The sequence below is a fragment of the Gigantopelta aegis genome, unplaced genomic scaffold (assembly GCF_016097555.1).
Source record: "Gigantopelta aegis isolate Gae_Host unplaced genomic scaffold, Gae_host_genome ctg3387_pilon_pilon:::debris, whole genome shotgun sequence".
Lineage (NCBI taxonomy): Eukaryota > Metazoa > Mollusca > Gastropoda > Neomphalida > Peltospiridae > Gigantopelta > Gigantopelta aegis.
In genome coordinates, this window is record NW_024533314.1 from 16,981 (window position 1) to 39,565 (window position 22,585).

At 37.3% G+C, this 22,585-nt stretch overlaps 1 protein-coding gene across 1 annotated transcript; it reads right to left on the reverse strand.

Moving 5' to 3' along the window:
• Positions 1–9,724: 9,724 nt before the first annotated feature.
• On the reverse strand, positions 9,725–20,363 carry LOC121392111 (solute carrier family 26 member 6-like). The gene is made up of 2 exons (XM_041523476.1): positions 19,958–20,363; positions 9,725–13,808 (listed from the first exon to the last, which is right to left on the reverse strand). Exons 1-2 carry the CDS (start codon positions 20,003–20,005, stop codon positions 11,775–11,777), a joined length of 2,082 nt encoding a protein of 693 aa, XP_041379410.1. The 5' UTR covers positions 20,006–20,363; the 3' UTR covers positions 9,725–11,774.
• Positions 20,364–22,585: the final 2,222 nt, after the last annotated feature.

The following is a 22,585-nucleotide window of genomic DNA, read 5'->3' on the forward strand; positions in this document are numbered from 1 at the left end:
CACACGTCTTTTTAAACTTAATATTCTATAAATTGACAATATAATGTCTAGCGTCTTATCCACTCGGCCAAAGTGGCTTCTAAATAAATAGAAGCACCTATACCAGTAGTTAGGAATTTGTACTGTCAAACACTCGGCTCGAAATTAATGTAGGAATTTAATATTTATATCCACCACTTTTTAAGTAAAAACAATCACACATACACACATTAAAGGGACATTCCTGAGTTTGCTGCAATTTTAAAGATGTTATCAACTAACAAAGACTTTTTAACGATTGCAATTACATATCAAATATATTTTCCTGCATAACATATTAGTGACTGTATATTAAACGTGTTTCTTATCGTTCTAATATTTATATTAGCGTAAATTTCATTTTATTTCCTAAAATCTGTTTTTTCGTAAGTACGAAATTATTTGAAGACAAAATCCAGTTTGGGCTTCTTACAAATATTAAGACGACCAGAAACACATTGAATATACAGACTGATATTCTAAACAAGAAAATATATTTAATATGTAAGTTTAATCGTAGAAATATTTTATTAGTCAGAAACATTTTGCAATGCAGCAAACTCAGAAATGTCCCTTTAAGGGTGTAGGTGAGGTAGGATTTGTCCAAATTATACGCCACTGTAGTAAAGGCTAATGTTGATGCCTACCACCCAAACATCTGTTTTCTGTGATGTTTTAAAGAAAGAACATGATCAAAGTGAAGTGGCTGTAAAGTCAGCTGTAGATCTTTAAACACTGACGATAATAATGTCTGTTCAAAATATCTCATGTTGAAATAATATGTAAAGTATGTATGCCAATTAAAAAGGTGTCATTAAAATGTAATTTGGGGTGTCTAATAAAATTGTTTTAATCAATCTTCAGACGTTTTCAAAATGATATAAACGTGTACTTAATGCAAGTGAATGGTCCCTTTTTGTCTTGAAAAAAACCCCATTGGGGTTATTATAATGTTAATTTAGTGGACACGTTTATAGAGGTTATGCTAATAAAGTTATTTGAACCAAAAATAAGGCTTAAAGTCATCAAATGTTTATTGTGCCAATTGTTTTTAGGTCTTCTGTCAACAGTTATTTTCTCTTAATAGAAAAGTTTCAATTTAGGTAATTATATGCCAATTTGTATGTTTCTGTTGTAACTAGGTTAATGTTGGGATGAAATGTTCTCATATATTAGTAGATGTTATTCAAAAAGTGTGTGAGTGTGTGTGTGTGTGTGTGTGTGTGTGTGTTGTGTGTGAGAGAGAGAGAGAGAGAGAGAGAGAGAGAGAGAGAGAGAGAGAGAGAGAGAGAGAGAGCGTGTGTGTGTGTGTGTGTGTCGGTGCGCGTTGTGTGTGTGTGTGTGTGTGTGTGTGTGGCTGTATGAGTGGTCTCTCTCTCTCTCTCTCTCTCTCTCTCTCTCTCTCTCTCTCTCTCTCTCTCTCTCTCTCTCTCTCTCTCTCTGTGTGTGTGGCTGTGGCTGTATGAGTGGTCTCCTCCCTCTCTCTCTCTCTCTCCTCTCTCTCTCTCTCTCTCTCTCTCTCTCTCTCTCTCTCTCTCTCTCTCTGTGTGTGTGTGTATGTGTGTGTGTGTGTGTGTGTGATGGGGGAAATATGCTGAGAAGATATGGAAAGGAGCTACTTTAGTTTTATGTTGCGCACACAGGAACTAAGGCTACCGTGACACTACTATTATCCTGTTCAATTATTTAGACCCAAAGTGTTTTGCAAATGTTACGTTTATTTCCTATTCGATATTTGTTTTCTTTGCATTTACATGAAAACAAACCCAAACCCCGACAGGTTTTATATACAAATCATCATATAAAATGCACGAAGTTGACTTAATTCCACTTTTTAAAAATCTCTGTGTCTTTTGAATGCACGTTATTTCTCCTATAAATAACTAAGGTCATTTGCATATCAAAAGCATCATTCTATAGTGCGTTTCAAACTAATGTTCGGTTCTATCGTCCTATCCGCACAAATCGTAGTATGACCTATATTTAAGAAAATATCTGTAAACATGAAGCAGGCGCGGATTCAAGTGGGGAGTTCAAGTGACAAAACCTCAGTTTGAAAAAAAAAAATGTATCAAATATTATAATTATATTGTGGAATACACAAGCGCGCGCGCTGAAGGGAGAGAGAGAGAGAGAGAGAGAGAGAGAGAGAGAGAGAGAGAGAGAGAGAGACGTCATTTATGTAACGACGCACTCAACATATTTTAATCTATGGTTATATGGTTATAGGGAGAGAGAGAGAAGAATATGGTATGCATGCGATTGGTGGAGGTGTGACCCTCTGCACAACCCCAACCCCACTTAAGGCTTCTTTTGTATATGGAGCGGGACGTAGCTCAGAGGTAAAGCGTTCGCTCATGGTAGGTCGACTGATCGATCCCACATGGTGGACCCATTGGGTTGTGTCTAGTTCCAGCCTGTGCACCACAACTGATGTATAAAGGCTGTGGTATGTGCTATCCTGTCTATGGGATGGTGCATATAAAACGTCTCTTATTGCTTATCAAAATTGCTTATCGGAAACAGTGGCCCATGTGGCGGTAGCGAGTTTCTTTCTCGCTGTCACAATGCTCCTTAACCGTTTTGTCTGACGCCACATAAACGTATATCAAATGCGTTGAGTGTGTCGTTAAATAAACATTTCTCTCGTATGTATGTGTAGTCTATATGTATTTCTAGTCGATTAGTTTATAGGTTGTTAGGTTGTTTGATAGTGAATGATATGGAAATAAATAGTTTTTGGTGTTAAAGAGTTCATGCATACATTAAAGTAATACTCCTGATGGGTATGGAGAAATAACTTAATCAGTCGACGAACTCATTTCTTCATCACTATCTTCGTTAAGGGGGACTATCACAGGGGGTATTTTATTGCTTATAAAACTATTTTGTTTTCTAAAATCTTCTTCGATCTTTATTACATGTTTAACTGCGTCAGAGAAGTGTGTAGGTGTGACAGAGTTCAATGCATGTGCAAGTTCTCTCCGCACCGTGGTCATTTTACCATCATTATGACGAGCTATGTGCCCTTTGACTTGACTCCAGATCAGTTCTATCGGATTGAGTTCAGAATGTCTTGGCGGCAGTCTTAGACACAAGTGCCCATGGCGTTCAGCAATATCATCAGTAACAAATTGCTTTGCACATTTGTTACTTTTCACAAGTTCATAAAAAAACTGGCTTTGTCATGTTACTCTCAAAAGGTATATTTTTGTTTCGTAGCCACGACTGAATTTCTTCCTTTTTAGCGTTTAGTGCATGACATCGTGTAATCTCAGTTAATTTGTTGTGGTAGCTTGCGTTATCCATGACGATAACAGAAGGTTCTGGTAGAGAAGGCATAAGTTGTTCTTCAAACCATTTGATGAAATTTTCATGATTCATCTCACCATGATAGTCTCCGTCTGTTTTTTTTAGCCTCAAAGATCAATTCACAGCCATCTATCAATCCATATTTATCACAGCCAGCATGACAAATAATAAGTCTTTTTCCCTTCCCAGTCACCGAACAGAGTTTAGGAACTCGATCAGCAGCGTCTGATTTCGGCAGGTGATTGGCGGTACTTGTGCCCGGGTGGATATCTGTCCATTGGTGGGATGTTGTGTGGTTGACATTCACCCAGGTCTCATCTTGATACACTATTAAATACCCCTGTTCTCGTAAACTGGATATTTCATGGAGATAGGACAGTCCCCTGTCTGATATACTGGCGTCCTCAAAAATCACTTTTCCGGTTGTAGACATATGTTGGTATTTAAAATCGAGGTCATGGAGTGTTCTTCGTAAAGTTGATATAGATATGTTGATTCCACATTCCTCCCTTAAAGCCACGTTAATCTTATGTAATGTAGGTAATTCGCCCTCTCTATAAAATCTGTATACTCGTCGTCTAATAACATCTTTATGAAATAAATCGATGAGTTTTCGGTCGCGCTTTTTAACAGTGATTTCTGTGCTTGGATTCGTAGAGCTTAGATTTTTCACAGTTCTTTTTACTGTTGAAACCGAAACTTTAAGTGCAGCGGCAACTCGATCGACAATTCGATAAGAAGCATACCTAGGTCTACCGCGCTGATATTCATCTTCAAAATAATCGAAAACGTTCTTAATACACGATTTTACATCAACTGAAGTGTTTTTCGATTTACCCATATTTTTCCTCAAATAACAATAACAAGAATGTCGACTAATACATTTTCAATGAATTTATATACCCTACCTAACTTGTATTTTACGTGGTTTACACATTGCTTCAATAGTACGTGCAGTCATAGATCGAAATAATGATGTTATTGACTAAGCAATGCTATCGTATTTTGAACATTCAGGGCTGTGTCTGCGGGATGAAAAAGTGGTTGAACCCATACGACTCCGAACAATAGCCCTTTGGTTTTTCGCATTACAAATGTAACACCCAACCCGCAAACCCCAGCCCCTAGCACCACCCTAAATACTATATATATATATATATATATATATATATATACGTATGAATTGCCAATTTAGAGGCAAATTAAATAACATTTTTATTATTATTTGATGTTGGTGGCCTTTGACATTTTACCCCCCCCTGGTCTTCTGGGTCCGGCCCTGCATTAAATTTATTTATAAATTTGGAAAGCACATTCCTGCGGTGTGTAAGGTGATTTGTGTTTATTACTGTGCTACACCTCAGTTGTGTTAGGTTAGGTATGGTATGCTAATATATAATTGATATAATAAAATAAAAATACATAATACATTAGCTAAATTTATTAAATATAATGCACCTACAAGAAAGGGTTACATGTTCTGTTTGTTTACATCTATGTTTAACGGAAAGATTAGACAATGCTGTTACACACTGCAAAACAATAATAACCTTTATTTAGTGAAACAAGCTATAATGGCCTTCACGTAGCCTCAGATCCCAATGTTTTGATGTGCAAATGACCTTAGTTATTTATAGGAGAAATAACGTGCATTCAAAAGACACAGAGATTTTTAAAAAGTGGAATTAAGTCAACTTCGTGCATTTTATATGATGATTTGTATATAAAACCTGTCGGGGTTTGGGTTTGTTTTCATGTAAATGCAAAGAAAACAAATATCGAATAGGAAATAAACGTAACATTTGCAAAAAACTTTGGGTCTAAATAATTGAACAGGATGATAGTAGTCTAGGGACATCCAGGATGGAAGATGATATGTCCCAGAAGGAATCTGTCGGGAAGGGTGAAACAGGGGTGTGTGTTGGGGGGGACAAGTTGTTCAACAGAGGGCGGCGGGTCTTTTTGCGACGTCGATCCCCTAGAAGGCAGCGGAACAAAATTACTGTTGTAGTATGTGTGTGCCAAGTTTAATTATTTTATTAAATGCACGATTCATTCACATATCATCTGGACTATAATAACAATGGATATACGTTTGAAAAAAATAGTGTAAACATGTATTAACGCCAAACGCCAAACTCCTTTTTGCATTACAACCAAATTATATGCATGTATTTAATATTATTTCTTTGATCATGGGTGCATAGGTGTCCGGAGTCATATTTTATGCTAATGGTAATTAAATTCAGGGTATGCTTGCAGAACTAGATAAACTGCCAATAACAAATGCATCAGGTTTGAAACTCTCTTTCTATCTTCACTAGACATTGGTGTGCTAGTGTTCGTTCTTAATGGTATTTTCATGAAACAAACAAAATACCACCAGCATGCTGATGCCGATTATACTGAATACATTTGCTGAGTTTTCAATAAGTCTGGTAAATGAATTACGTATTCCAGCCAATTCAGCAGTCAAAATACGACACTTCCCACAAGTGTGTAATCTGGTTAAGCCCAATTGCTGTCTAATAAAGAAAAGAAAACGGATGATGTGAACAAGTCGGTCATGTCACTGAAATAGAGCATTACAAAGGAGGTGCATGTATCATGAGCGTTGTGCTAAAGCAGTCATAGATCATATGTCTTTCTTGTCCAATACATTTAATCATTTGTAGTGCACTCATTGAGCATATTAAATAAGGCAGTGGTAGGATAAGTTCATGTGGTTGTATGTGGCCAGCTGTTATTGAAAATTGCAAAAGATATCCAGTGGCTGTGGATATTTTTGGAAAGGATCCTTTATTATTATGCTGGGTGGTACATATGTTAAGATGTCGGTCTTGAAAGCAATTGGTACTCTTCTGGGCGGTAATGGCTGGACTTCGGCACTGGTCCAAGCTGGATCTACCTCATTAGGACCTGCTGATTCTTTTCTGTCCTCGTGCACATACGGTGACTGTTTGGGCAGAGTGCAGTTTCCAACACTAATTGGTCAGCATTGTTTGAAGCGTGCAACTAAAATGTGTTTTGAAGATTGTAAAAATCAGAGCACATCAATGACTACAATTTTAGTTCTGGAAACAAGTATAAATCGATATGAAAGCCATGAAGGAAACAATATGTATGTGAATATCTTAACACACATGCAATAATTTAACGCGCTAGATCACCATAACTATGCATATTTTATGATGTGGCTATACACCCACATGACATGGGTATGCTACAAGACACACGAGGAGGCTGACATATGCATACATATACATGTTGTTGCAGCGACTATTAAACAAGATTAAGACTGTAGATATACTAGATATGGACGGTATTAAAGTTTGTGAGTTGTCTTTGGCACACATACGTCATATACATGTCTCAGTGCAACTGCTACTACACTAGAATTGGATATTGATAAACGCAATACACTACAGACCATTAATGCCGTCTGGCTGTAACATATGTTCTCCTAGGAAGAGGGAAACATACTTCAGGGGCAACTTGGAACACAAGAAAAATATCAAAATGCCCAGCAGCAGATAGTCTAAATGATATATCATCCATTGAGAGATACATCGAAGTTTCGTTTGATCTACTGAGTGATGAGTGTACTGTAAACAGAGTCAGATAAGTTCTGCCAACAGAAAGTGCTTGTCTAATACACACTCCACATTTGAAATCAGGCAGGCCACATGCCAAATAAAAGACCCATATTTGGTATATTTGGCCCACATCCCAGCAAACCCTTGTCTAGGTATGAAAGAATGATGCTTTCGGGTGGTAAGTGTACATGATGACATTTGACACCTGAAGTGATCAGGTATTGGTGTTTAAAGACATGCAGAGGACACTATAAATGCAAACAAGTTTTCTGTAAATGAGTGACTGTTATCAAGAGCGACGAGTCTTTCATCTATATCATACTCGTCAACTCTCACGCATTTGGCGTGAGTCTCACGCATTTGTAACAAATATCTTGCTCTCACGCAACGTTACTATAATCTCACACTTTTTCTAAAAATAAAAATATTTTATAATCGTGGTTTTATTTTAGAGCTGAATGGAATTATATGCTGATTATGCCGGTCTCTGAATTCGTTACTTGTTAATAATAATACAGCATATTGAACCTACTCTCGGTTCAATACCAACAATCACTCGCGGGTGGTACCGATGACCGACTTGTATGGTTTAACGTTAACCGTATTATTTTCTTTTAGAGATTTCCATTTTGGACTTAAACAAACAACAACAAAAAACGTCGCCCTGGACCCGACTAAGAGCCTGCAGTCCGTGGACCCCGATTTCTAATTTCCTCACGCCTAAGAATTGCCACAGGTTGACAACTCTGCTATATATCCTAATACAAACATTAACATGTAAATCTAGAATTCATGTAGCCTGATGGGATCATGGTCACATTAATATACACGTGGACTTTGCATTCATTTAGCCTCATACCGGCCTCGGTGGCATCGTGGTTAGGCCATCGGTCTACAGGCTGGTAGGTACTGGGTTCGGATCCCAGTCGAGGCATGGGATTTTTAATCCGGATACCGACTCCAAACCCTGAGTGAGTGCTCCGCAAGGCTCAATGGGTAGGTGTAAACCACTTGCACCGACCAGTGATCCATAACTGGTTCAACAAAGGCCATGGTTTGTGCTATCCTGCCTGTGGGAAGCGCAAATAAAAGATCCTTTGCTGCTAATCGGAAGGAGTAGCCCATGAACTGGCGACAGCGGGTTTCCTCTCAATATCTGTGTGGTCCTTAACCATATGTCTGACGCCATATAACCGTAAATAAAATGTGTTGAGTGTGTCGTTAAATAAAACATTTCTTTCTTTCTTTTTTCATTTAGCCTCATAGTAAAATTAGCATACGTTGTGATAAATAATACTGTATGTACCATAGGATTAATCAATAATAATTTAAATAATTTTGGTTTTACGGTTTTCTTAACGATAGAGTCATCTTGGGTAACTTTGTCAAGGGGGGGGGGGGGGGGGGGGGGGCTAGAGCCACACAGCTCCCATGATCCGCAGTGCCTGATAGTACATGACAGGATGCAAAAATTATGGCGAAACAAAAACTTATACTGCTTTGCCAAAAGGTTTTCAATTGTATTATTTTTATTTGTCCCCATATCATTGTGACTGACAATGTATGAAATGAAGATTTCCTTTTAAGGGGAAGTAACTCTTTTCAGCAAAAATGTACAGAAGACCTTAAACATTGGCACATTGAACATTTGTTAACAATAATCCTTATTTGGAGATAAAATACCGTTAACAGCATTAATCCTATAAATTTGTCCACTAAATTTTCATTATAATAAGCCCTTATTTTTTTTAAAGACAAACAAGGACCATTTACTTGCATTAAGTATACATATATATATATATATATATATATATATATATATATATATATATATATATATATATATATATATATATATACACACAATATATCCTTTTAAAAAATTTACTAAATTAATTAAATCAATCTTATTTAACAGTATATGCACAATACATCCAGGGCCGTAGCTAGGATTTTTTTGTTTGGGAGGGGGGCAAATGAGTCCCCTTGTCCCCCCCTCCCCCTGCGCTAGCTACGGCCCTGGGTTCCACAGGATGTTAGGGATGCGCAACCCCATTTTCAATATCCTAAACAAATTTATCGTTTACAAGATGAATCCAACTAATTGGTTTTTAGTGAGGGTATGTAATGTAATGGTCAGCTGGATGTTTTTAGAGACGTCTATATGTAAAAAAAAAGAGTAGGTTTGCTCTGTTTAACGACACCTCTAGAGCACATTGATTTATTAATCATTGGATGTTGAACCTTTGGTAATTTTGGCATGCAATATTAGAAAGGAAATTCGTACATTTCATTAGTAGCAAGGATTCTTTTATATACACATACCACATCCTTTGATAAGCCAGTCGTGGTGCATTGGATGGAGCGAGAAATAGCCCAATGGGTCCATCGACTGGGATCGATCCCAGACTGAACGTGCATCAGCTACTGGGCTACGTCCTGCCTCCTGTAATTATGTAATACATGCTAATGTAATTTTGACTACGGTAGTTTCCATATTTCTACTATAGTACTATAGCTGCCAGTGGTTGAAATACTACTTTAACAACCGGTTTGTGCAGGTCAACATTACCACGGGTCGAAAGAGGTTTCTATCTTTGTCCCGTCGGACAGGCAATTATTTTGCTTTTAAATACTTTATGATCATGTTTGGTCCGGCAGGTTAAATTCGGTCCAGCAGAATTTGAGGCTTGCCGGACCTAATGTCTGGAAGTAATTTAAGACATTTTCGACCCCTGACTATAGCTGACCCTTTTAAACTTTGCGACCCTCCCTAAAAAGACCATACAAAACTGACAGTTTATTGAAACCCGTTTAATTAGCATACATGATTTAAATATTATTTTAACACGAGCTATTTTTCAATTCAATTCAATTCAATTCTTTATTCCGTTTTTAGGCCATAGCCCATTTACAGACAACAAAAGGTGACATTTGAAGGACCCGTTGTTCAACAATTCATATAGCAAACTAAATATTATTTAACTGCAATTAGTTTGTAAATAGATTTTAGGAAGAATAACAATATTTGTATTTTCTAACAATTATTTTTGGTGTACAGTATCTCATATAGGTCTACAAATTAACTTATATCCCACTATTATAGTTTTGATTCATATAATTTATTCTCATATTTATTATTTTCCTTTATTACCATACCCCATCCTCACCCACATACACACTCTTTATCAACGTGTAGTCAGCTTATGATTGTTGAACAACTGGACCTTTGTGCAGGTGACATTATTCCAAAGTACCACTATATGAACAGCATAGTTATAAACTTCTATGCATTTACATTACACACCAGATCTGTAACTTACACCACTTCTTTCCTTTCTTAACTGCAATGCTTTAGCTAAACAAATACCTAAACCTTTTAGTATATTTTCATTTCTTGTAGACATCAATTCATTAAAAGTATACAAGGATCTATTTGTCAAAAACTTTCTAGGTATATACATTTCTCTTAAAGTTTCATATAGTGGACAATTTATAATAAAATGGAATTCGTTTTCTACTTCTCTTTTATTACATAATTTACAAATCCTATCTCTTTTATTTAAACCTATATTTCTGCCTTCGTCCACAGCTAGACCCACTCCTCCCATTCTAATCATTGCTATATCCTTTTTATACATTTCAAGTGCAGAAGATGTAAGATATAATTCAGGTTCTAGATTTAATTTATATTTACAATATATATCATACCTACTATTAGAATTAATTTTCGTAATCCAGTGTTGTGTTTGAATATCTTTTACTCTTTGTTTGAATGTGGCTAAAAATAATGACTTATCCCCAACATCTTTAGATATCCATACATATCCAAAACCTAAAGAAAACACAATTTTCTTGATAGCAGTAGCCCACGTATATTTTCCTGCATTATCTAAAGAATATAACATGTTGTAAGCTTTATGAGGATATCTGAAAGTTGGCATTTGCAACAATTTTATCCAATACTGTATACACCTAATGAGACTGTTATGGTATATCAAATATCTTCCACATTCCCCTAGTGCCATGACATTTGGTACATATTTACTTACATTTAAAAATCGTTTACAAGCCATATATTGTACCCTTTCTATACTTTCGAACTGTTGAAAACCCCATAGTTCAGACCCATACAATAAAATAGGTAATACCTGTGTATCAAATATTTTAAAGTAAATATGAAATGGGAATATTTTGTAGTTTGACATTGTTCTCAAAACCTCTATTAATGCCCTTTTACCTTTGACTGCTAAATGACTAGTTACTTGTGCTAAACTTGTTTGACTATTGAATCATATCCCAAGATAGATATATTGTGGAATCACATTTAGTATTTCCTTTCCATAATACCATTTTTCATTAAAGTAAAGTTTTCCCCCTCTTCGAAATACTACTACTTTTGTTTTCTGTAAGTTTACAATCAGCTTCCATTTTTGACAATAATTATACAGTATATCTAGTTGCTTTTGTAGCCCCCCTCGTGTATCTGAAAGTAAAACAATATCGTCTGCAAATAACAACATCATAATTTCTGTAAGATCTGGTGTCATCTGGATACCTCTTTCATAATACTCGACCATCTCACCACTAAGTTCATTTATATACAAAGAAAACAGTATCGGGCTTAAAACACACCCCTGCCTAAGGCCGATTTGGTATATTGTGTGATCGATGTTAGGAGGTATATATCATTATTTGAAAACATGTGGCATATCTGTCATGTACACTGAAAATGATGGTTGTGACCTTGGGTAAAAACCGGTGAAATATCCTAATACCGACCCATATGTTCCTTCCACATCCCAGGGACAGCCATGTTACCATAATCAAGTCCAACGAAATGTCATATTAGACTGCTGCTTTCGTCACAGCGTCGTGTACACTGAAGAAAACATGATCTTTTGGCAGGATGTCATAAACCTGAGCACTGTCCAACACAACCAACATGGAACTGCAACAGTTTGCTAAACATATTTCTGTCCCAGCTCTCCTGTATTGAGTAATGACCATCTTAAGGACATTTACACCAGCCGTGTCAATGTAGGTCATAGCTGAGCAGTCTATAATGATATGATGTATCCAGTTTTCGTCTTCGTTTACACCGTTTAACACTGTTGAATCATCAACAATAATACACTTACCCATCTCAAAATGTAATGGATTAAACGTTTTCTGAAAAAGCTGAGATTTAAATCTTTCAACGCTGGCAAAAAACAGCATTGTGTTGAAATAAAATATTTTTATTCCTTTCAGTTCTTTGATATTTTTGTGACCCTTGAGGTCGAGGTAAATGTCTTCTTGTTCTGAGACTCCAACCAGTCGCCCAGATGAAAACTGACTCTGGGCGATAACTGTAAATACGGATGTTCCCACTCCTACGATAATACCAATATCAAGATCAACTAGAATACAAACTTTTACTGTTACCAGCCAAATCACAAAATCTGATTTGCAGACCTTCCAAAGATTAGGGAGTTGTCTGACTTGAAGCAGTACATTCTTCACTGCTACGATAATCATTGCTGCCAAAACAGTTACTGGCAGAGAGACAAAGAGTGGACCCGCCACCAGCAACACTACCAGCATAAATATGGCAGTTGGAATCGCATTCAGCGTTGTTTTGGCTCCAATCGAACTAAGGAGCATGGTTCTTGGTGGTGCAACACACATTGGAAAACACTGAAGAAATGACCCGAGCAGGTTGGTTGCTCCGTAGGCTACTAACTCTTGGTTGCTGTCTATTTCGTAGCTATGCAGAGTAGCACAAAGCTTTGCCATGGATATTGACATAGCAAAAGCCAGTATAGCGATTATGAAGCTGTCTTGGCTGACTCTACCTAATGCGCTTACATCTGGTAGACGTGGCACAGGCATTCCAGATGGAATATGTGCTACTACAGAAATTCCGAAGCGTCTTTCAAACTCTGCAAAATGTGAAATTATTGTTGCAGTAATAACAATTATGAGATCTATAGGCACAGGCATTTTCATTTTCTTCCCATAACGTTCGTTGATTCCAACCTTCACACCTAACAAAATGGCCATGCTTATCAAGCCAACAATGAGATCCCCAACATTTGTGTTTGCAATGTTCTTAATTATGTCCACATACACGAGAACGATTTTTCCGGGTCCAGTGTGTCCTCCGACCTTTATGCCCAATATTTTGCTGACTTGACTGGTCGCGATGTGAAATGCTGCTGCCGTTGTAAATCCACCAAGGAATGAGACGGAAAGATAGCTGGTGATAAAACCGAATCTCAGTAAACCCATCACAAGTAAAATTAATCCAGACATGAAAGCAGCAGCCATTGCGACACCCACTTTGTACTGCAGTATTTCGTTTTCTAGAGCTGGGTCAACCACACTTAGGTTTGAAGGAATCCCACCACTACCACCACCATATTTTAAACCGGCCTCCCTTTCAACTATAGTGGCAGTTAGAAGAGACAATACAGCATTCGTTCCAAATGACATATGTCGAGATGTGCCAAAGATTACATAAAAGACAATTCCAAAGAACGTGCTGTACAACCCATAAATAGGTTTAAGTGATGAAAGAATACCCATGGCGAGACCTATTGGTAGCTGCATGAAGGCAACAGAAAGACCAGCCAGTGTATCACTGACCAGGTTCTGTCTCCATTTATACCACCTAATGAAATGGAAAATGGGTAAGTATGACAGGATGCGTTTACAAACTGTTTTCTTGGTGCACCGACATGAATTTCTGGTGTGTTGTTTCAAGGTTTTCGGTGTTGGCATTTCATTGTAGACCTTGTCCAAGTCCTGTTGAGTGTAGACTCGACGCTTGATGGTAATCGTCTCAAAAACATCGGGAGTTACAGTATCTAAGGATAAGTCCATATTTGGCAAAGAGGTCTGAAGAAAATAAAAAAGAGAAAATAATATGTTTTCAGGGTTATTGAGAAATGAAAATAATGGTTAAACCTGCTCTGAGGCCATCGGTATTAAGCAGAAGTCTGCCTTGAGATGTCACTTAAAAAATTTCCTGCACATCTGACATGGTATAAATTTTATATATCTTGTTGGTTGAAAGCACTATTTTGTACAGCTCTAATGTCTCCAGACGTTGTGTCCAGACTATATGATGCTTATTTCTACTGATGGTAAATTTAACGATAAATCAAAGAAGCTTCTATGAGCGGGTTTATCATTAATAGTAGTAGTAGTAGTAGTAGTAGTAGTAGTAGTAGTAGTAGTAATAGTAGTACTATCAGTAGTAGTAGTAGTAATAGTAGTAGTAGTAATAGCAGTAGTAGTACTAGTAGTGGTAGTAATAGTAGTAGTAGTTGTAGCAGTAGTATTTTAGATGTTGTGTCCAGACTATAATATGATGCTTATTTCTATTGATGGTAAATAATTAAGCGATAAGTCAAAGAAACTTCTATCAGCGGGTTTATTATTAATAGTAGCAGTAGTACCACTAGTAGTAGAAGTAATGGTACTACTACTACTACTACTACTACTACTATTGTGGTGCTAATATAGTTATATAGGAGGACGACAGGTAAATGGTTTGGTCCTCAAGTGGGTGTTTGAAAGGGCACAGGCCCCATATTCACACCCGGTAACTACTGGCCTGGCATGAAGTCCATAAAATACTACTACTACTACTACTACTATTACTGCTACTGCTACTACTGCTACTACTACAACTACAACTACTACTGCCACTACTACTACTACTAGTAGTAGTAGTAGTAGTAGTAGTAGTAGTAGTAGTAGTAGTAGTAGTAGTAGTAGTAGTAGTAGTAGTAGTAGTAGTAGTAGCAGCAGCAGCAGTAGTTACCGGGTGTGAATATGGGGGCTGTGCCCTTTCAAACATCCACTTGAGGACCAAACCATTTACCTGTCGTCCTCCTATATAATTATATTAGCACCAAAATCAAACTGCATAGTTTACATTTGTTTATGATTTCCATTAAGAGGTTTTCAGGTCTATTTAAGCATAACGTGTAAAGTGAATAACATGTTTTTGTGTGTGACACCACTGCTCCAATCATCACGTGCACAGCTCAGGTGATGATGCACCAAAGTCAGCATGTTAAAGAAACTATATTGAGTCAGCTGCCATTGTAAGACGTTTCCGACAAATAAAATCTGTTTAACGATTAAAATTACATACTAAATACAGTTTCTTGCTTAACATATCGGTGTTTTTCTATTTTAATGCGTTTCAAGGCCCTTTCTTATAAAACGTTTAAGAGTCCAGACTCGAACTCTAATGATGTCACATATATGCAATTTGTATGGCGTTGCCATGACGTTAAACCCTCAGACTATATTAGAAGGAAATGATTTATTTAACGACGCACTCAACACATTTGTTTACGGTTATATGACGTCGGACATATGGTTAAGGACCACACAGATATTGAGGAAGGAAACCCGCTGTCGCCACTTCATGGGCTACTCTTTTCGATTAGCAACAAGGGATCTTTTATATGCACCATCCCATAGACAGGATAGCAGATACCACGGTATTTGATATACCAATCGTGGTGCACTGGTTGGAGCGAGAAATAATCTAATGGGCCCACCGACGAGAATCTATTCCAAACCGACCGTACACCAAGCGAGCGCTTTACCACTGGGCTACGTCTCGTTCTAGACTATTAAAGGGACATTCCCGAGTTTACTGCATTGTAAGATGTTTCCGACTAATAAAACATTTCTACGATTAAACTTACATATTAAATTTATTTTCTTGTTTAGAATATCAGTGTCTGTATATTCAACGTGTTTCTGGTCGTCTTAATATTTGTAAGAAGCCCAAACTGGATTTTATCTTAAATAATTTCGTACGTACGAAAATATCTTTTTAAGGAAATAAAATTAAATGTAACCTAGTACAAATATTAGAATGATCAGAAACACGTTTAATATACAGCCACTAATATTTTATGCAGAAAAATATATTTGATATGTAATTACAGTCGTCAAAAAGTCTATGTTAGTCGATATCATCTTTATAATTGCGGCAAACTCAGGAATGTCCCTTTAAAGTCTCGAGTCTAAACTCAAAAGGTTTTATAAGCACGTAGCCTGGTCGTTCTAATTAAGAAATAAAATGAAGTTTGACCTAGTACAAACAATCGGGACGATCAGAAACATACTCAATATATAACCACTGAGATTTTATGAAGAAGAAAAAAAAAATTATATGTAATATTTTAGTCATTAAAACATTTCCGTTATTCGGCAACATCTTACAAATGGCAGCAGTCTTTGGGTGGGTAGTAAACCAGTGTATTGATCAAATCGGTAACCTACAAACATCACAATTAACAAGGGCGGGACGTAGCCTAGTGGTAAAGCGCTCGCTTGGTGTGCGGTCGGTCTAGGATCGTTCACCTTCGGTGGGCCCATTGAACTATTTCTCGTTCCAGCCAGTGCAGCACAACTGGTATATCAAATATTAGTCGATTCAGACGACCCGTTCACCCTGAACATATTCAAGTGCCTCCTTTCTTATGGCTTAAAAAAGCCCATTGGGTTGCCCTTTTCACGAGTTGGTCCATGTGCCATTTTCCCTTAGTCCGTCCCCACAAATAGGCGTATGGACTCCCATTTTTGTAGGAGCAGGTTGACTTTTGCCCGAATTAAGCGAAAATGCCCGAATGTGGATAACAACATTTATTCACATTAGCATTATATTACTACCAAGCAGCTATATAGGGTTGCAAAGGAACCACTACGCGTTTTAACATGGACTGCAACTAATTTTGAGGGTAGAATGATGAACATACATGGTTAAAATGTATCTGGTTAGCACATTTTGCCCGAATATTTTTGCCCCCTGCACCCCGTCTCGTACGTTTATGTCCCCACCCCAATTTTATTTTCCCTGCATTTAAATGACCTAGAAAACTATTAACTCAACCACGGTTGTGAAGGCGTTTCTTCCATCACATATAATAAACATAACCCACTAGACAATACATCTTTTTTGCTTATTGTACGCTGACGATACTGCTTTACTAGCGACAAGTACGGTGAATTTACGACACACGTTAAGTATATTCTATCAATATTAAAACTTAAAATAAATACTACGAAAACAAAAGTATTAATTTTTAATGGATATTCTAAAGATTATAAATATACTTTTAAGATTGGAAAAACTACTTTTGAAAATGTCAAAGAATACATATATTTAGGTGCCACTTTTACTAAACCAAATAACTTTAAAAATACTAAGATTAGACTTAAATAACAGGCGACAAAGGCTATGTATTTCGTTTTGGCAAAAGCAAAAGATCGTCATCTATCAATATAGTGTAAACTCAAAATGTTTCACTCGATGGTTCTCCCAATATTGATCCCCGTCGGTGGTCCCATTGGGCTATTTCTCGTTCCAGCCAGTGCTCCACAACTGGTGTAACAAAAGCCGTGGTATGTGCTATCCTGTCTGTGGGATGATGCATATAAAAGATCCTTTGCTGTTAATCGGAAAGAGTAGCCCATGAAGTGGCGACAGCGGGTTTCCTCTCTCAATATCTGTGTGGTCACTTAACCATATGTCTGACGCCATATAACCGTAAATAAAATGTGTTGAGTGCGTCGTTAAATAAAACATTTCCTTCCTTCCTTCTCCAAATATTATTATATGGCTGTGAAATATGGGGATACGAAAACAACGACATCTATAACTCTGTTCAAATCAATTTTATTAGACATGTTCTTCCTGTAAAAAGCGACCCCATTTTTCATGTTATATGGTGAACTTGTAGAATGCCAGTCGAGTTGACTATTCACAAAAGATTAATTTGTTATTGGGCACGAGTTATCTCAGGGAAACAGACTAAACTGTTTCTATTATGATACAAATCAATGATGAGAGACCATATTAGCAGTGGAACTAACTATAAATTGATTGATGCTGTTAAAAATATTTAGATTATCTCGGAATGAGTAATATATGGCTATCACAAACCTTTCTATCGGTAAAATGGCTATCACAACAAATTAGCATAAGACAAAACGACCAGTATTTACAAACATGGAAAAATAATATTTCAGAGTCATCGAGAGGTAAAACCTACAAACATTTCAAAGAGCAACTGAATTTTGAAAATTATCTTAATATTATCCATGAAAATTATTGATCGTTATGATAAAATTAAGGACTTCCATCCATTATTTACCTGTTGAGACTGGACGTTGGAATACAGTTCTATTACAAGACAGACTTTGTACTATTTGTGATGAAAACGATATAGGAGACGAATTTCATTATTTATTTGCATGTAGTTCTTTCAATAATATCTGGAAAGAATGTTTACGTCCATTATATCCGAGCAAATATATATAAATTGAGAGAACTTATGAACAGTAAAAGAATAAGCACACTAAACAAATTGGCAAAATTCACGAATATAATTTTTCAAGTATTTAAACGCCCATGACAACACCAATACCCAACAACAACCAAAATTACCATACTTTAACCAGTTAATGAAACTAAAGGTCAACACACAATTGTATTTGATATATTTTAAATCGTATGACATTATTTTACGTCTTTAGTGTTAATTTATGAAACTTTATTTTTATTTTTATTTTTTACATCAAATTATACACGTTTATAAAAATCGAAATGCACTAAATATTTATATCTATATATTGTAATATCAAGAATTTTAAAGTACCCAGTTGTAACTGAAATATTCCGAATAATTATATTTTACAATATATCTCTACTCTCTTATAACCGGCCTCGGTGGCGTCGTGGCAGGCCATCGGTTTACAGGCTGGTAGGTACTGGGTTCGGATCCCAGTCGAGGCATGGGATTTTTAATCGAGATACCGACTCCAAACCCTGAGTGAGTGCTCCGCAAGGCTCAATGGGTAGGTGTAAACCACTTGCACCGACCAGTGATCCATAACTGGTCCAACAAAGGCCATGGTTTGTGCTATCCTGCCTGTGGGAAGCGCAAATAAAAGATCCCTTGCTGCCTGTCGTAAAAAGAGTAGCCTATGTGGCGACAGCGGGTTTCCTCTAAAAAAAACAATGTCAGAATGACCATATGTTTGACCAATAGCCGATGATAAGATAAAAAAATCAATGTGCTCTAGCGGCGTCGTTAAATAAAACAAACTTTACTTTCTACTCTCTTACATCACGGAATACATCTATATTGTTAATACACATATCTCTATAATGTAATATCATCTATCCACCGGCATATTGTTAATACACATATCTCTATAATGTAATTTCATGTATTTACCGATATATTGTTAATACACATATCTCTATAATGTAATATCATGTATCTACCGGTATATTGTTAATACACATATCTCTATAATGTAATATCATGTATCTACCGGTATATTGTTAATACACATATCTTTATAATGTAATGCCATGCACTGTATTTGTATTTGTATTCATACATGTACCAAGCAATATATTCCTATTATTTGTATCTTCCTGTAAACCATCTTGTCAAAATCAGAATATGTATGTCCCTCTTACGCCGTTGCAGAACGGCATGAGTGTAAAAAAGTTCTGTTCTGTTCCATGCCCCTCAACCCCCCAAAAAACCCACACAAAAAAACCCCCAAAACCCCCCAAAAATCATGGCTCCGCCCCTGCGTGAGATGCAAGCAGCTCAGGCGAGTACTCCATTGAAGTAGATACCGCTCCACTAGTCGACTAATTACAATTACGGTGAATCAGTACATTCATTCATTTCAACTTATTTTCCTGCTTATATCCAATTAAGGTTCAAGCACGCTGTCCTGGGCACACACACCTCAGCTACCTGGGCTGTCTGTCCAGGACAGTGGGTTAGTTGTTAGTTGGTTAGTGGTTAGTGAGAGAGAAGAGGGTATACTGGCCTTACACATACCCATTGAGCCCTAAAGAACTCGCTCTGGGTTGGAACCGGTACCGGGCTGCGAACCCTGTACCTACCAGCCTGTAGTCCGATGGCTTAACCACTGCGCCACCGAGACCGGTGAATCGGTACAAATAGGATTACCGACCGCAAACTTACGTATTGTTTTATGCTCTTTTGATCGATTTCGGATGATTGACGATCCATTCAAACGATGGAATTATAACTAAAGTACTCTTCAAATCCTTAGTGCACTAGCCTCTAATCTAAATAGTAAGTTTCTTGGCGTTTTTGTGCACCTCACAAACCAGCTGCTTATCCTTCATGAGTTCATGCATTAGTGAACGAGAGAAATCCGTGACGACTTAACACAGCTGATCCAAATAAGAAGCACAACAGTTACTGTCTTCTGTCCGCAACCGCTTGTTTGTTTGTTGTTGTTTTTGAATAAAGACAACGTTTATCGCTACTCTACTAAGTGTTCAAAACATGGTCATACATCGCTACAAAAAAAACGTATTTGACGATTTTCACAACAAATGTATGATTGTGCAGACTCCTTCTGTTGTAACATTTGTAGGAAGTCGGTCAATGAGATACATTCCCGGAGTTATGCCCCCTTGGACGGGTGGCTATGCTAGCATACATTCTTTGTGTACTTGATAAAAAGAAATATTAGACTTTCACAAGTCTAAAAAAAAATAAACGCACAGTTTTAATATAAGCTTCATAGATATACAGGCTCCCAATATTGTAGGTGGGCAGGCTGTTTTTTTCCGGAATTCATATTAACATTACTTACGAAATAGCTATATAGGGTTGCAAACGAATTACTACGCATTTTTACATGAGTTACAGTTAATTTTGAGGGTAGAAATACTTGGTAAAAAGGTCTCAGGTTAGCACTTTTGCCCGAATATCTCTATAATTTTTTCCCCCGAATTTGAGGTTTTGCTCCAGCACTAGTGGAAAGCAGTTACCCCCCCCCCCCCCTCCGTCCTTGTACTGTACGCGTATGATGGGCGTCGGAAGCAGGTGTCACTGTCCCCAATTCTGAAACTACAAGGGAAGGGACAAGGGTATGAGTCTCCCCCAACATTTGAAAGTAGATCTAAATATAGATTTCAATATAATGCCCCCTATAATGTAATATCATGTATCTACCAGTATATTGTTAATACACATATCTCTGTAATGTAATATCATGTATCTACGGGTGTATTGTTAATACACATATCTCTATAATGTAATATCATGTATCTACCGGTGTATTGTTAATACACATATCTCTATAATGTAATATCATGTATCTACCGGTGTATTGTTAATACACATATCTCTATAATGTAATATCATGTATCTACCGATATATTGTTAATACACATATCTCTATAATGTAATATCATGTATCTACCGGTGTATTGTTAATACACATATCTCTATAATGTAATGCCATGCACTGTATTTGTATTTGTATTCATACATGTACCCAGCAATATATTCCTATTATTTGTATCTTCCTGTAAACCATCTTGTCAAAATCAGAATATGTATGTCCCTCTTACGCCGTTGCAGAACGGCATGAGTGTAAAAAAGTTCTGTTTTGTTCTATGCCCTTCAACCCCAACCGCCCCCCCCCCCCCCCCCCCCCCCCCAAATAAAAATAAATAAAACAAATCATGGCTCCGCCCCTGCGTGAGATGCAAGCAGCTCAGGCGAGTACTCCATTGAAGTAGATACCGCTCCACTAGTCGACTAATTACAATTACGGTGAATCAGTACATTCATTCATTTCAACTTATTTTCCTGCTTATATCCAAGTAAGGTTCAAGCACGCTGTCCTGGGCACACACACCTCAGCTACCTGGGCTGTCTGTCCAGGACAGTGGGTTAGTTGTTAGTTGGTTAGTGGATAGTGAGAGAGAAGAGGGTATACTGGCCTTACACCTACCCATTGAGCCCTTAAGAACTCGCTCTAGGTGAGAGCCGGTACCGGGCTGCGAACCCTGTACCTACCAGCCTGTAGTCCGATGGCTTAACCACTGCGCCACCGAGACCGGTGAATCGGTACAAATAGGATTACCGACCGCAAACTTACGTATTGTTTTATGCTCTTTTGATCGATTTCGGATGATTGACGATCCATTCAAACGATGGAATTATAACTAAAGTACTCTTCAAATCCTTAGTGCACTAGCCTCTAATCTAAATAGTAAGTTTCTTGGCGTTTTTGTGCACCTCACAAACCAGCTGCTTATCCTTCATGAGTTCATGCATTAGTGAACGAGAGAAATCCGTGACGACTTAACACAGCTGATCCAAATAAGAAGCACAACAGTTACTGTCTTCTGTCCGCAACCGCTTGTTTGTTTGTTGTTGTTTTTGAATAAAGACAACGTTTATCGCTACTCTACTAAGTGTTCAAAACATGGTCATACATCGCTACAAAAAAGTATTTGACGATTTTCACAACAAATGTATGATTGTGCAGATTGTTTCTGTTGTAACATTTGTAGGAAGTCGGTCAATGAGATACATTCCCGGAGTTATGCCCCCTTGGACGGGTGGCTATGCTAGCATACATTCTTTGTGTACTTGATAAAAAGAAATATTAGACTTTCACAAGTCTAAAAAAAAATAAACGCACAGTTTAATATAAGCTTCATAGATATACAGGCTCCAAATATTGTAGGTGGGCAGGCTGTTTTTTTCCGGAATTCATATTAACATTACTTACGAAATAGCTATATAGGGTTGCAAACGAATTACCACGCATTTTTACATGAG

Coding starts and splice junctions, on each gene's coding strand:
- LOC121392111 (XM_041523476.1), bottom strand. CDS start 20,005: ATGGATCGTCAATCATCCGAAATCGATCAAAAGAGCATAAAACAATAC. Junction 13,809..19,957: donor AAAAGAGCATAAAACAATAC/GTAAGTTTGCGG, acceptor TATTTTCTTCAG/ACCTCTTTGCCAAATATGGA.